This window comes from Anopheles ziemanni, chromosome 3 (assembly GCF_943734765.1).
Source record: "Anopheles ziemanni chromosome 3, idAnoZiCoDA_A2_x.2, whole genome shotgun sequence".
Lineage (NCBI taxonomy): Eukaryota > Metazoa > Arthropoda > Insecta > Diptera > Culicidae > Anopheles > Anopheles ziemanni.
The window spans coordinates 40,864,450-40,879,342 of NC_080706.1; the positions used below are offsets into that span (position 1 = coordinate 40,864,450).

Below are 14,893 nucleotides of genomic sequence, written 5' to 3' on the forward strand. Positions count from 1 at the left end.
AAGAGAAATGAAGCAGAACATAGAACATGAGATAGGAAGGGAGAGAGAGAGAGAGAGAGAGAGAGAGAGAGAGAGAGAGAGAGAGAGAGAGAGAGAGAGAGAAAGAGAGATACATTTACATAGTTATATATATATATATATATACATTGAATGGGCTAATTTTTTGAGGTGCGCGCTTTTCATTGTCGAAAAGTTTTGATGATACAACAGAAGGAGGGTGCTTTCGCATAACAAAAGTAACGCGTCAGGCGTACATTTTATCAGGGCACTGAACTCGGGCTCTGCCCGACCATGCATACAAACATGCAATTAACACTGGCTTACACAGGACATGTATAACTTTACTTGAAGGAACGTTGACAGTTACCATAAGGCTTATTCCGTGCGCACATGCGAGGCCATGTTTTGAAAATGCAAAATGCGGGGCATACAATGCCCTCCCCTAGTGGACTAGGAACATGTAACGGTTAAAACGACGCATCTCGGTTTATCCGCTGTGGTGAGCTCTATCAAATCGGGTTTGTTCTAAGGCCATTAGGTATTTTCAGACGATACGAATGTTATTAGCATTTTGGATGGTGGATCATGGTTGTTTTTTTTGTGATTCGACAATAGTGGATCCACCAAACTTTCTAGTTGTTTTCTTGTGACAACAGTCGTTGATACTTGCAGGTTTAGTATTAAACCATATAGCGCATCTTACCCATTTGGGTAATCCAAGAAACCTATTCTTTCTGCCTTTTTTTGTTTATGTATTGTTTGACGGGCTTCTTGGATTGCGTATCTTTTTTTTTACCACGGGCCTGTTTGATGACATGTGTAACGAAGGTTTACTACTCCTGGTAGTTTACATCTCTGGTACACGAAAGCAGCGCAATGAAGTGTCAAATTTTATTTCATTGCATTGTAAGAATGCTTTCGTCTTTTAGCACCATAAGATTTACCATCAAAGATTCGTACCGCTTGAAAGAACCTGTTGGTTTGCGTTAACTTTTCGATGGTTTTGTTTCACTTTCATTAGACTGGCAGTAATATAGTGTGTACGGGAACAAAATGCGTACAACATAAACAAAGGATACAGAAACAGGAAAATGTGACTCATTTGTAACAAAAACAACAGGAAACAAACCATGAATAATTCTAAAGCTAAAATTATTTAGTAACACTTGTACCGCGTACGGTGAACATTTGAGCCAGCCTGTAAGCGATTGTGTTTTTGTGGAGGTTTTGGCGGTTTGTGGCATGTAATTGTTTACACTACAACGATGTTTTGTGAAATTCTTGTGCAATACCCATCGAGTGAGGGTTCGCAAAGTAGTAAATAATGTCCAAGAAATGTAGTTCTCTTTACCCTTTTCTTTGAAAAAGTAAACACCACTGTTTCTTTGGTGTATTACGACTGCGATTCCGTTGTACTGTCGCACCATCGGTTCGGATTGTAGTTGGTTTGGTTTTTCTACAAAAATACACCCGCCCCCGCCCGAAGTAAAACTCCAGTAAAGATTAATTTGTTTTGCTGTAAGTTTAAATAGTTGGATTAGGCGTTTAGCGAAATGGTAAGGCTAATAGTTGTAACGGAAGGAAATGGATGTACGTTAGCAAAAGAGCGGTAAACGGAGAGGCGATTTTGCGTGTGAGTGTGAGTGTGCGTGTGTTTGTGCGGAATAAAATCGAAGCAAAGTTTGGAGAGCAAAGGTACACGAATGAAAAAAACATTAAAACAATACAAAATATTAATTCGTAAGTAGGTAATTGGTTTTTTTTGCATTCTGTTTATCAATTTTCAACCATTAATTTTTTCCTCGTATTAACTTAAATTAATATTTATTCACAAACATGTGAAACTATAGGAGTCAAGACAGAGAGAAAATGCTCAGCCGTGGCAAGACATGCAAACCGTGCCCAAAGCATGGGGACGAGTTAAAACTAAGAAATGACAATTATCAATGCGATGCTACTGCAAAGTGAGAAACCCTCTAGTGAGAAGCCAAAATGTTGCGGGGCGCAAGTGATCGTCCAGTTGTGTGTGTGTCCAGTGATGCTTTCCTTGGCGAATACGACTTTTCTAAACGTACATCAAGTTTTAAAAAAGTAATCTTGAAGTAAGCGCAAACGAATACGATTGGATGATTAGCCTATTATTTATACTCGGTGTCGTACAGTTACGTCCTCGTACTATTGGCAATTACAATACAAACACAGACTCAGATAGATTGAGCCTGCGGAAGGTGTCATTCGATCATGATGCTTCATTGGCCCATTTTTTCTTCTCATATAAGAGTATAATGTGTATAATTTAGGTTTTCGTTGATGCTCTCACGTTTTTGCTCACTTCGAACATAAATGTCCAGCAACGTAACAGTGTGGTTCCTGTCTGGATTTATTTTACACATGTCCGGCAACACCCAGCCAATGGTTATGGTGGGGGAGGCGAGCACGTAACCGAACGGATCAGTTCCCATTTTAATCCCTTCACCTCTCCCTATCCCCCCCCCCCCTCATCCTCTCGGATGTTGAATCATTTTAAGGGTGTTAAGGAACCTTTAAAAATTCGGTACGTGCCCGATGTGAGCATGCAAGAAGCCGGAGGGCACATTATTGTACAGAAGAACTTTGAGAATTGCAGATTAATCGTGGGCAGGCAGAGGGAGGATAACAGAAGCAACAGACATGTTTAAAGAGAAATTGAAGAAAAAATAATCTATCAAAATACAATAAAAAACAGATGATTTTTATTGAATACAGTAGTAAGAACTGCTTTCCCGTGTAATTTAATTGGAGGTGTGCGTATAATTGCATCGAAAGAAGCGGCTCGCCATGGGACAGGTAAGTGGTATTTTTTTAAACATGAAATCATAAATCCTGGCTTAAGGGCCGAATACATTCAAACTTTTTTAAAAACTATTTCTTAACTGTGAACACGTCTTCGATAGTTCTCACTGTTTGTGCATCTTGATTTGAGAACTTCAAATTATACTGTCTAATTTAAATTCGATACTTTACAACCGATGACTCCTTCATATTTCTGGTAAGGAATTCATGTTGCAATATTTGTTTTGTGTAGGCATTTAATGAAAAATAACTAATCTAACCCTTTTTTTTTTTTGAAGGGTAAAAAGAGAATTTTCTTTATTAAATAGTCGCATGACTCGAAAATGTTGTACACCATAATTGAAATAAATCTGCACTGTGCATTCACGAGAAAAACAAACTGATTCGCTCATGATTGGAAGTCGAATTCAATCATTTTTCTGCAACAAACAGTAATTATAAGGTTGCAGTCTACGATGCCGAAGCATTTTTTTCCAGGCCAAATAAAGAAAGGCTTGCCGTTAGCTGGGATTTTGCCCAAACCCTGCTCTTGATCGATTTATTTTTGCTAAAGAATAGCAACTTGCTAGTTTTACTATTTGATAAAAGTTTTTTCTGTTTTTGTTTGTTCTTGTTCAAATCTCTTTGTTCCAAAGGTTACAAAATATAAATTGTTTTTCAGTATGTTATTCTTTCATTTCACTCTGTTTAATATACTAAATTTCACTTATCAAGTTTTTTTTTCACTTATTGTGCTTAGCTTTTCATCTATTACATTTATTTCTCCTTCACAACGTTACAATTTTCGACCATCACAATCTACTCATTAACCTTTTGAACTTGATGTAAGAGCACAATTATGCTATGTACGTCCTACAATGAAACATTAGCCGCACGAAGGTGACTTCCTACGGCTGCAAGCGACGAACGGTCGGCATTTACCGGTCGTTTGTTCGAATTTGTGTGTCCAACCGAAAATGGCCCCTTATGTAACATTCCATCCATAGACGGTACAGTCTACTAACGCTACATGTGGACACTTCCGTAGCAAATACCAGCTAGTGAACCGTTCACTTACCGAAAGCAAGCCTCGTTCGTTGCACATTACGCCCCACGCATTAGGTGTCCTTTTCCCGTCGATGAAGGTATGGCACCTGTTTCCATCTAACACCAGCCCAGCGGTATGTGAGGATTGCGGGTTGTTGTACATCGTGGTCCATTTAATTCCGAGCGTTTGGCACTAATTGATGCGGAACGCGCCAAGCACGATCGTTCATTAGTCGCGTGCAGGCTGAACTCGACGCAACCGGAGCGATCGTGACGAGTTTAAACCGGCCTAAGCTGAAATCTCACGGCGCGAAATGATCTCATACCGTGCGGGTTTAATGTGGGTGCAGTGATCGCGCGACTCATTGCGGTTTCAAGTTCAGTTCGATCTGTGTGAGAGGTAGACGGGACAGGATCGCTCGCACCATGTGGACGGAAGTGTAGTGGATGTATGCAATTAAACGACACGGCAGCCTCCGGAGCGGTCGGATTCAGGGTCGTGCCCCAACGTGCAGCTTCCACGTGTGTGGCTTTGCGCCACCAACACGAAGACGCTGTCTTTTGACCAGGATAACCACAGTTGAATGCCCAACCGGTTGTTGTTTTCGAGTCGCCCAGTCGGTACCGATCGTCAGTGTGTCAGTAGGGGCTCATACTACTACTTCACTGCGGCATCGTGACCGTGTTCGAGGAGAAGGGGACCATTGGACGCCAAAACCAGAAGTGAACCACTCGTGCACAATTTCGCACGGTGCCAAGCGTTGGTGCCGTCGTGGATCGTTTCAGTTTCTTTCCGGACGATCGTACGCGCAGACCGAGGGCCGATCGCGTGATGATCGCGTCTGAACGGCGGGTTTGAAGTTTTGGCAGTAAATTCCTTTTCAGGTTGGGGCCTTCGGAAGGTCGTAGTGAAGTGAAGTGTCGATCACAACATGGTGGAAACGAAGCTCGTCCAGTCGAGCTCGCTCTCGAAACTTTCCGTCGCGCGGCAGCAAACGGCAACGGGGGCGGATGCGGAACAACAGCAACCACAGAGTGGCGGAGGTGGCGTGACGGCCGGCACCGAGGACCACTACGATCCTTCCGTGCGGATACTCCACATTCCGAAGCAGGCGGACGGTTCCTGCGGGTTTCATCTGACGCGCAGCAAATGGGATCCGTATCCTTGGGTAGGTTCGGGTGTTCGCTCGTTTCCATCGACTAAAGCCGATCGCAAGGCCATCAACAATCCTCCGATTCCCGGCGTGGAATGTGCGCTTTCGAATCTTGCGCTGTGTGTCAAACTGTTTTGGTGTTAATGCTTCGCTAATGCATTCCGCTGGTGTCTCCCGTTGTGTGGCCAATTATTCCGTTTATTTGCTCCGTCAATTAAGGTTGCCTCTGATAAACAACCCACACGGAGGCTGATAGTAACGACAAAATAAAACTCAAGGCGCACCGAAATGATTTACAAAACAAAAAACACCATCAAACTCATTGAACCATGTAAGGTAAAATATTCCGCGTAGAAAAAGTGTACTACTTGTTTTTTGTGGCTCGTTCGAACGTGAAGAGAAAGTGAATCGATTTTTTCTCCTTTTTTAAAATGTGCATCATTGCAGGGGGAGAGCATTCACGATGGTTTCCTCGTTGAGTGAAGTTTATTAAAAGATCTTTTAAAAGAGTGAATGACCACATTGTGGTGCTCCATAGTCAACTAACTGTTTACATTTAGAGTCAACCTTGCAAATGAAGGTTTTCAATTTACGAAACCTTGTAAGTTTTTTCTAAACCCCTAGAAAAGTGTGCAAAATTGTATCGATAATTAAGCACACAGTTTGAATCAAGTAAAACACCAATCTGTGATACAAAAGAAAAAAAAACTATAGCTAGAATTAGACCATCGATGACACAGGTTTGAACAGAAAAGGATTAACATTTTATAATTTTCTCAAACATTTCATAAATCAGCTTCAACATATATTTGTGCTAAACAGATATTTTAATCGTGTTTTGCTGTTTCTGTATAGTTTCATATGAATTATGTCTCTACTGAAGGTCTAAACTACAAACTCAAACTGTATTACTTTTCCGAGTAGTTACTGTACTTTTGATCACACACAAATGGAGAACAAATCATTATTTAATTTGTGTGATAGTTTTAAATTTACCTTTATTTTACCATGCCAACCGAATGATCACTGACGTAGTTTTCATGATATCTATCATCACATAGAAATGGAATGGCAATAAGAATTTATTTTTCTACACATTTAAATTAATTTTCGGTACATCGGACCGAGCGTAATGGAAGCTTTGCAAAGTTACACTTTGAAATCAAACACAAAAAGAAGGAACAGAGAGCTTCTTGAAAAAGAAACAACATACCTCACTCTGTTTGATTAAATCTAATGTTACAGAAAATTTAAATGGCTTCAATATTACAGCTTTTTAGTATTTAACCAATTTCAAAATTACCAATGCCATGTTTGGGGGTGCCCATGGCGTAGCGGTGGAATCTCAAGTCTGGCACCCCTCGGTATTACGAACGGCTGATCACCGATCTATAATATACCGTCTTTCGGTCACACAAACTCTCTTCGGAGAGAGGCCTTGTCCCACTAGGGGATGTCGTGCCACGTAAAAAAAGAAAAAAAGGGTAATTTCATTTCACGGGTTGAACGCTAGTTTAAGAAACTAACGGACTCATGAAAAGGAAAATTTATAACAGAAGAAGGTCTTAAGTTATTGGAGATGTTTCAATAAATCCCCACTCATGATATTGGTCTGGTTTTACTTCTGTTAAGGAGAATGCAAATTTTGGTAAATTCCCAGTAAAACCTAGCCGAACGCTATATGATCCCGGAAAGGCAGAAATAAAATAAAACAACTTTTTTCTGCTGAAAAACAAATTTTTTTGTACAAACTCGAGAAGTAAAGAATGCTTACAAAATATTAAAATATTCAGCTTCAGTTGTTGACGATAGCGGGGCAATAAAATCCAGGGTCTTCGTTCATGCAAACGCCAGCATATCGAGCTGGCCCGTAGGCTGTGCATGACCTTCACCTTCACACACTCTTCTCTCTCTCTCTCCCTTCACCGTTCCCGTGTGTACACGGGCGGTCGACGGCGGTCTCGACAATCTGCGGATCTGCGGTGTTTTCCGCCGGCTCGTCTCGGCCCGTTCAAGGCGAGCTTCTTTCGATCCTCGACCAATCTCGGGTCCGTTGTTGTTTTTTCTTCTTCGTCATTCGTTTCCACCGACATTTTTTCGTTAAATGTATTCTTCCATCTGTCCCCCACTAGGTCAGTGGTGTGGACGCAGAATCACCGGCCGAGGTGACCGGGTTGAAGGTTGGCGATTGCGTGTTGGAGGTAAGACTCTCGATTTGATTGGGGGGTTTTTTTCGGGGGTAATTTTATCTAATGTTTGGTGTTTTTCGCTTTTGGTAGGTGAACAATGAGGATGTCCTCGGTATGCGCATCGCGGAAGTGGCCGGCATGGTGCGCGCCAAGTCGGACATCGTGACGCTGCTGCTGTGGAGCACCGGCATGGAGCCGGCCTGCAACCCGGAGTCGCTCTGCTGCGGCCCGATGCCGATCAACCTCGAGCGGCTGACCGCCAGCATGCAGACGATCGTGGCCGCCCTCGAGTGTCCGGTGTGCTTCGACACCATCCCGCCGCCCGTCTTCCAGTGCCAGAACGGTCACCTGGTGTGCTCCAAGTGCCGGGTCCGGGCCGACCGGTGCGCCATCTGTCGCGAGCGCTACACGCCCGGCCGGTCGTTGCTGGCCGAGCAGGTCTACCAGTCGATCACGGAGGCGTTCAACCTGCGCGAGGGGTCGGACGGACGGCTGAGGGAAAGGCTGTTTGGGGCACGGTGTCCCCGACCGGTGAAGAAGAGCCCGTACAGCAGCGACAGCCATCTGGTTGCCTCGGGGCGGCCCATACACTCGCACACGCACAAGTTTCTGGCGCGCATCATGGGCAAGGCCAGCTCGGTGGACAACCTCAGCAAGCACCACCAGCAGCTGTCGCCGGAGGCGGACGTCGGGGACCTGCAGGGGTCGAAGGGCAAATCGTTGTCCCTGTCGTCGAGCGAGATATTCAAGTAAGTTCGCGAAACGGGCCGGCACTCCAGCCTTACTCATCCTCCGGATTTAATTCTTACAGACGTGATAACTCGGTGTCGGTGCTTCGATGTCCGTCGGCGAACCGGTTGGCACCGGAGCTGTCCGCTTCCTACAACAGCCTCACCGTGCGCCGCCCAACGTCGTCCATGTCGTGCAACGTCTCGGTCGAGAGTCTTGGCAGCATTCCGGAGAACGGTATCCAGCTGACGGTCCCTGTACTGCACCCTTCGCCAGCGACCTTCCACTGTCCATGTGGCGAGTACTGCAGCGATCTAATCTCCGGTAAGTGGCGGGATCCCACTCGCACAGGACTTCCAAGGCGTGTTAAATCGAGTTACATTCATCTTTCAGCGCCGGAACTGCAGCAGCACGTCACCGTGCACCACCGGACGCCGGTCATCTCATTCGGGACGGCGTCGGCCGAGATTTCGCTTCCCCCGCGGACACCCGTCGACAATGCGTGCCTGTTGCTGCTGCTCGATGGTCATAAATTTTGGCTGAAATTAATCTCCGACACCAGGTACGTTTCACATCGGTCGATTGACCCAGCCGACATCGGGGATGTCTGATCTGATTCTCTTCCTCTTTCCTCCCCACCACCGTCAGCACGATCGGGGACATCTTTCTCTCGGCCCTGCTTGAGGGAAGCCCCGAGCTGAGCAAGAGCTACGCACTGGAAGTCATCATCCGCAAGGAGGGTTTCGATCAAATCCTCGGCAAGGAGCTCATCTCGCGCTCGGAGGTCCACTCGATGGTGGACAAGTCGTGGAACGATCTGGTCAACACGAAGGCGGGCGTGTTCTATACGGGTGTGTGCATTCGGGCTACCTTCAGCCCGGACACGGAAATTCTACTGAAGGCATCGATCAAGCGGCTGGCGGACTTGTGAACCGGTGTCTAATGGAAATCGAAGTGCATCTTTCTCTTGATTGTGATGCCGGAATGCGATGTGTTGTTATCTATATTTAGTGTATGTAATTAATTTGTAATTATAAACTTTGAACGATAAATGGGAGAGCCTCGTGTCTCAACATTTATGGTCTGAATAGAAAACCGTTTTCGATAATAAACCACTTGTTTAATCTCACACACACTTTAAATATCATTTACCAATCGTTATCGCTTTTAAGATGTAGTTGAATGTTATTTATTTACACTTATTGATATACACATACCCTTGCTTTATAATTGCTTGGACGACATTTTTTTTATTTAAAATTAACTGTTTAGCATTTCATCAACAAGTTGTTTTAAACTTCGCTTTTTTAAATAGGATCCGGAATCAATTATGTAATAAGATATCTGAGCCGCTGTTTTAAGATTTTTTTAATCTTAATGTTTGATAAACTGGACACAACACTCAATAATGTAGGTATAATAGTCTTCAACTGTATTTTTATATTTTATTTTTTATAGCAATCAATGTGTGTAATGGTGTTAAAAGTTAAAAACTGATAAAAATTATTAATCAAAGTTTAAAAATAAATTTTATCTAGTTCAGGACATCAACCTTGATTATTTGAAATGAATGGTTCCATTGGAATATTTCATGAAAGATTTACGATAGATAATGATATATTTCAGTGAAATACTCCGCCAACTTATCGTTTGTGCCGTTAAGTTTGAAAAATTCGACTTGGTAGTTCAAATTAAAAATCAATGCAAGAGTAAAAGTTTGAATTGAAAATCGCAAGCAAATTAATCATTCATTATTTTACAGTCTTTAGATTCTCTTTTCAGTCTCCATATGAAGTTTACTGTTCATTGTTATTAATCTACAATTGATATGATCGCCTATGATTCATCGATTTGCCTAGAATAGAAGAAAATATTCTCCTATCAGCGATTCGTAAGAAAAATCGCTTTGGGCTTGCTTCTGCCTTTTAAATGTCGCTGAAACGTATGTCACTATAAGTTTATGGATTGAAGAAAAAACTCAAGACGTTTGGTAAAGTAATTTGTTTATTATATCCATTATATGATTCTATATTTGTTGATTCGATTCAAACGAATAGTTTAACTTAAGTTTGACAATTTGCTATAATATTTTAAGGGTGTATTTTAATGTTCCCTTTGTAACACATTTTCAGTTTTTAAAAACCATACACTTCTACACAGTTCTAGTCCATTTTCCTCTGTCTGATTTGTCTCAATAGGGTTTAGTCGCGGGGGAAATACTTTCCTCGAGATTTTTGTAACAATGGCAGCTGCGGCCTAAAAATGTCCGAAAAACCACTTAATGCTAGGTTTGTCTATTTTGGTAATGCATGATCAGTCTTTCGGCGGTCCATTGCTTCCGCGTCTGGGTCTTCCTGCCCTTCTGCTTCTCTCCCTTCACTCACTGCCAGTTCGATCGGTACTTTCGAGCATTATTCGAACCCGCAGGGTACGCGTATCGCCACCCAAACGGGCGTACCGCTTGCTCCTCAGTACCTCCTGGCAGCCCCACTCCAGCGGAACCGGTCGACCCTGCCAGGAGGATCCTCCGCTAGTTTGCTGCCGATCGTCAAGCAGCTGTACCTGGAAGCTACCACTTTGGAGGTCATCGCTCAGATGCCACAGCCAGCAAAGGGTCTCGGCCGGCTGTTCCAGGGGTCGGAATTTGGTGACGAAAAACAACTGGTTCCGGCTCGAGCGGGACTCCTCCGCGGAGGGCTCACCGTTCGGGGTGGCCTTGCCGGAGGGCGTCGGGAGCAGCACGACGCAGGGCAGCGAGCTTCCACCGGCGTCCGTGAGAGCCACGTCCACCGTATCGCCCGCAGTGACGTAGTACTGGACGACGCTCGTCTGGTGCGCCTTCTGCAGGTGAATCAGAATGTCATGTTGACTTTTCATCCGCGGACACGGCTGACCGGATGGGCAGTGGAACGACAATGACGACGATGACGAGGGGGACGAAGGCGAGGACGAGGGGTGGGTTGATAATGCTGGCGGGGTCCCATTAGGGCCGGTGTTTGCTTTCAATTTGAATGCGTGTTTGTGTGGCTGATGCAGGTCCGGGGTCGGCTGACGCTGGAACTCCCGCAGCATTAGTGGGAGCCTTCGACTGACGCTGGCCGGGGATTTCGGATCCATCGGGGGTCGATGGTGCTGGTCGGCTGGAATAAAGTGAACCATAATGAGTAAAATCGCAGGCGAAACCGCAATAAAACAATTAACCCATATGGTCGACCGATAGGTGCGCATTGTGATGCAACCATACCGCAAGCACACAGATTATCGACGTCATTGATCAATATGTTTGGGTTAACAGAGTATCGTTTTATTTACAAAAAGAGAAAATTGAGTGGATTATGAACGTATTATAATATTTATATTGGTTAGATTTCTGGAAACCTTTCTGTTGATAATAATTCTAACATACGATACAAAACAAGTTTGGTAGGTAGATTCACGATTTTTACACTTCTAATAAATTTAACAAAAATTTGATAATTGTTTAAACACAACGCATGATTGACACATTCTTGCTTGAATGAAAATTCAATTATTAATTATAACAAACTTTGGTACAAAAAATGGTGCAAATGATTCCTAAACTGTAATACGATGCGTAGTAATAATTCCTAATTCCTAAACTGTAATACGATGCGAGTTGTAATTATTGCTGGCTCTTGCAATACAAAACAATAAATTGGAATACAAAACAAACTTTGCAATACAAAACAATGAATTTACTATACCTTCCAACTTACGAGATATTTTTAAAACTGTTGTGGCAGCAGAAAACTATTCTGCGAAAAGTTGCACCAGTTCAGCAGAATTATGCAATATAAAAATATATGTAGTAATGGAATATGTAAACTACCGTGTTTGATATATCCTAGGTTAATAAAGAAGACTTTTCGTAATATTTAACGAATATTCTCTTGAAAACCATGCTTGTTATCATATTTTGAGGTATATAAGTTTTTGCAAACAAAATAAATTAAACAACTATTCATCAAGTCCGACAATATGTATGCTAAATAAGGAAAGGAAAAATGATTTTGATTCGTTATGCTTGCAGTCTTGCCGTGGAGATAAAAATAAAGGCATCCTCATTGGGAGGAAATATGGGCTGGCCTATTTGGGATAGAAGGTGGAGATATAGATGAAAGCAACTGAATCAATTCATGGTTGTACAAACTATTCATCCATATCTAACAAATGATTAATTTTGTGACATCTTATATTTCAATCATATTATTAAAAAACTCATTGCTACAACAATTCTTTTATATTTGGTTTTGCAAACAAATCTAATTTTGTTAATTGCTTTCAGTATAACAATCATCGGTTCTCTAAAATATATGAAAACTATATATACCTTTGCCTCGGGACCGAAAGCATGGTAAAGAATGGTCCCAACATTCTTGGAGTTACTTTTTGTAAAAGAAATGATATATTTTATGAAAGCACTAGGAGAAACTCAAGTTCTTTGTTTGAGGGATACATATTACCCATCCTTTACTTATACAAGAGCGATAGGACAACATGCCAACAATCTGATAACGATATTACCCAAAGTTTCTCTCGAGTGCATGATGAGAATAAATTAGATAAGGTTGATCGTTCCGATACCGATCTTTGAATTTAAGTAAAATCAAATTGGAAAATTGGTGAAAAACAAACCCCCTTACCTTCATGTCCCAGCGTTTGCACGAGATAGTGAAACAGCTTGTCGGCCACGATGCACCGTCCGCGGCCCAGCACCTCCCGGCAAATCGGGCACTTGGTCGTCTTGGAGCGGCACCCCGAGCAAATTAGATGGCCGTGGTTGCACTGCCACGACGGTGGCCGGATGATCTCCAGACAAATCGGGCACTCGAGCAGTCCGGCGATGCCCTGGAGGCAGTTGGCGAAGCGTGACAGGGACTGCGGGTTGAGGCTCTGTCGGGAGAATGTTATGATGAGTCACATGAAGCTGGGAGATGTAGTCTGATGGGTCTTACATTTTTTTCGAAGCCCGAGTTCCAGAGCAGAAGACCGACGCCGGCCGGGGACGTGCGGGAAACACGGCGACTACGGACCCGCTTCGCGATGTCCACCACCTTCAGCCCGAGCAGGTCCTCCCCGTTCGCCTCCAGCACACAGTCCCCGACCCGGACACCGGCCAGATCGGCGCACGAACCCCCGACGATTCCGCTCACCCACGGATACGGATCCCAGGGTGTGCGGCTCAGGTGAAGCCCAAGACATCCGTTCTCGTCGGCCGGAACGAAACAGTGGCGCAGCTGGTCACGTCCCTCGCTGCTGGCCGGCTGCTGAACCTCGCCGATCGCAGGCCTCGGAGGTGGAACCTTCGCCAGCAGCGCACTTGGTGGATCCTCTTCGACGATCTTACTCAGAACCCGCTGCTGGACCGTGGCCGTTTTGGTGGAATTCATTAGTGGGCAGTTTCCGATAGTGGGTCCCGTTGTTAACTATCTCAATTTATGTTTTAAATTGCCTCCCGGATCGCGTTGTTGTTCTGGGTCGCCCTCTTGACGAAACACACGGTCTATTGGACGCGGTTTCCTCCACCGGAAACTGTGTCGCGGTGCCGTTGTCTGATTTCCACCGTTGGCCTTGCTCCAGGGCACGGAACGAACGGTCTGGAAAAGATGGAAACAAAACCGAAAAGTGGAAGAAAAACCAACGGGTAACGGACGACGTTCAGAACCGGGCGGTGTGTGGCAGAAGGGCGCGGTGGGAAAGTGAATGAAAGTTTGCGTGTAATGAGTGTAAATAAAGTGAGGAAAAATCCGTCGCGGATGGATCGGCGCTCCGGCGTGCAAGTTTATTTATGTCCCACAAAAGCCAAGCGAAGCTCGCTCGTTCGCTCGGTTCGGTTCGTTTGGAGCGAAGGGTGGAAAATCATGGGAAAAACATGGAATCGAAATGGTTCCGTGCCGCTTTCGACGTGTTCCGGCGAAATGGGGACAGTTTTTAAAGCACAAATTATACCATCGTTGCCAGCTGGAGGTGAAAATTCTTATCGCGGTGCGCGTCGTTTAATTCGTAAGTGGGAACCGCTAAGATGATTAAACCGTTTTGCAGAACCATTAGGCTATGTCACTGTGCATGAAGTACTTTTCATTATTTTCGTTTAATGGAGGTTTTCTTGCAGATTTCATTGGAGAATGATTATTTAATGAAAAATATTAAGCGCTGTGGTGTTAGACCGAAATTACAGCTTGGATTTATTAAACCTTGATTTTATATTGCATGAAAGATTGCGGATGTGTAACTGGCCATGATTGAGTTTGTTTCTGCTTAATATTTTTATTATTATTTAAATTATTATTGGAATGAAGATTATTGGAGGATTGGGTTGAATGTTTAATTCTGGTTATGAACGTTTAATAACGAATACTCAGATATTAATAAGAGATATTAAAAGCTATCTATAAAAATCAGAATCACAAATCCCAATCATTCTGTAAAAAATTGTGTAAAAAAGTGTGTTGAGTTGTTGAATTTTCACTACGCTTTCAACGTAAATTACTAAAAAAAGAATAATATAATTTTAACACAAATCAACAACTGCTTTTATAAAAAAAATCTAAAATTAATTTACATTGAAAAATTGATCAGTTATGCTTTATACGAGTACGGAACGGATAAGGTCATGTATCTGCCATACAGGAATGGTAATTAAAAGTTTTGTTGAGCTAGCCTCAGTAATTTTTCGTGTGTTGAAAATATTTATATTTTCAACTTGCTGCATACAACATTGAAACATCACGTGTAATTTAAAAATACACATTTTCAACATAAACATCAGCTCTCCCTGCTACGGCAAAGTACTCTTAGCCATGCTGGAAACAAGCGTGTACTCTTATCGAAAAATAATTATAATAAGTAGAGCACGCGAATGTAATACGTAAAACGTTTGAAAAATTCTACAAAATAATAAAAAAACCCTAAAAATAATATAAATTTAAATAAGAAGTTTGT

At 43.1% G+C, this 14,893-nt stretch overlaps 2 protein-coding genes across 2 annotated transcripts; one reads left to right on the forward strand and one right to left on the reverse strand.

The window, feature by feature from the left end:
• The first annotated feature begins 4,790 nt into the window (after nt 1–4,790).
• Nucleotides 4,791–8,861, forward strand: LOC131288556 (uncharacterized). Its single transcript, XM_058317699.1, has 7 exons — nt 4,791–4,838; nt 4,893–5,027; nt 7,145–7,213; nt 7,292–7,950; nt 8,013–8,254; nt 8,324–8,492; nt 8,579–8,861. The coding sequence occupies exons 1-7, from the start codon at nt 4,791–4,793 to the stop codon at nt 8,859–8,861; spliced, it is 1,605 nt and encodes a 534-aa protein (XP_058173682.1).
• A 1,445-nt stretch (nt 8,862–10,306) lies between these two features.
• On the reverse strand, nt 10,307–13,341 carry LOC131284737 (uncharacterized). Its single transcript, XM_058313597.1, has 3 exons — nt 12,907–13,341; nt 12,595–12,844; nt 10,307–11,070 (listed from the first exon to the last, which is right to left on the reverse strand). Exons 1-3 carry the CDS (start codon nt 13,339–13,341, stop codon nt 10,307–10,309), a joined length of 1,449 nt encoding a protein of 482 aa, XP_058169580.1.
• Between the last annotated feature and the right edge of the window lie 1,552 nt (nt 13,342–14,893).

Excerpts from the sequence above, each read along its gene's own strand:
- LOC131288556 (XM_058317699.1), top strand. The coding sequence starts at position 4,791 with ATGGTGGAAACGAAGCTCGTCCAGTCGAGCTCGCTCTCGAAACTTTCC. Across the intron at positions 4,839-4,892 it reads GCTCGCTCTCGAAACTTTCC|AGTGGCGGAGGTGGCGTGAC; the intron begins GTCGCGCGGCAG and ends CAGCAACCACAG. Across the intron at positions 8,493-8,578 it reads AAATTAATCTCCGACACCAG|CACGATCGGGGACATCTTTC; the intron begins GTACGTTTCACA and ends CACCACCGTCAG.
- LOC131284737 (XM_058313597.1), bottom strand. The coding sequence starts at position 13,341 with ATGAATTCCACCAAAACGGCCACGGTCCAGCAGCGGGTTCTGAGTAAG. Across the intron at positions 12,845-12,906 it reads ACTCGGGCTTCGAAAAAAAT|AGCCTCAACCCGCAGTCCCT; the intron begins GTAAGACCCATC and ends TTCTCCCGACAG. Across the intron at positions 11,071-12,594 it reads GCAAACGCTGGGACATGAAG|CCGACCAGCACCATCGACCC; the intron begins GTAAGGGGGTTT and ends ACTTTATTCCAG.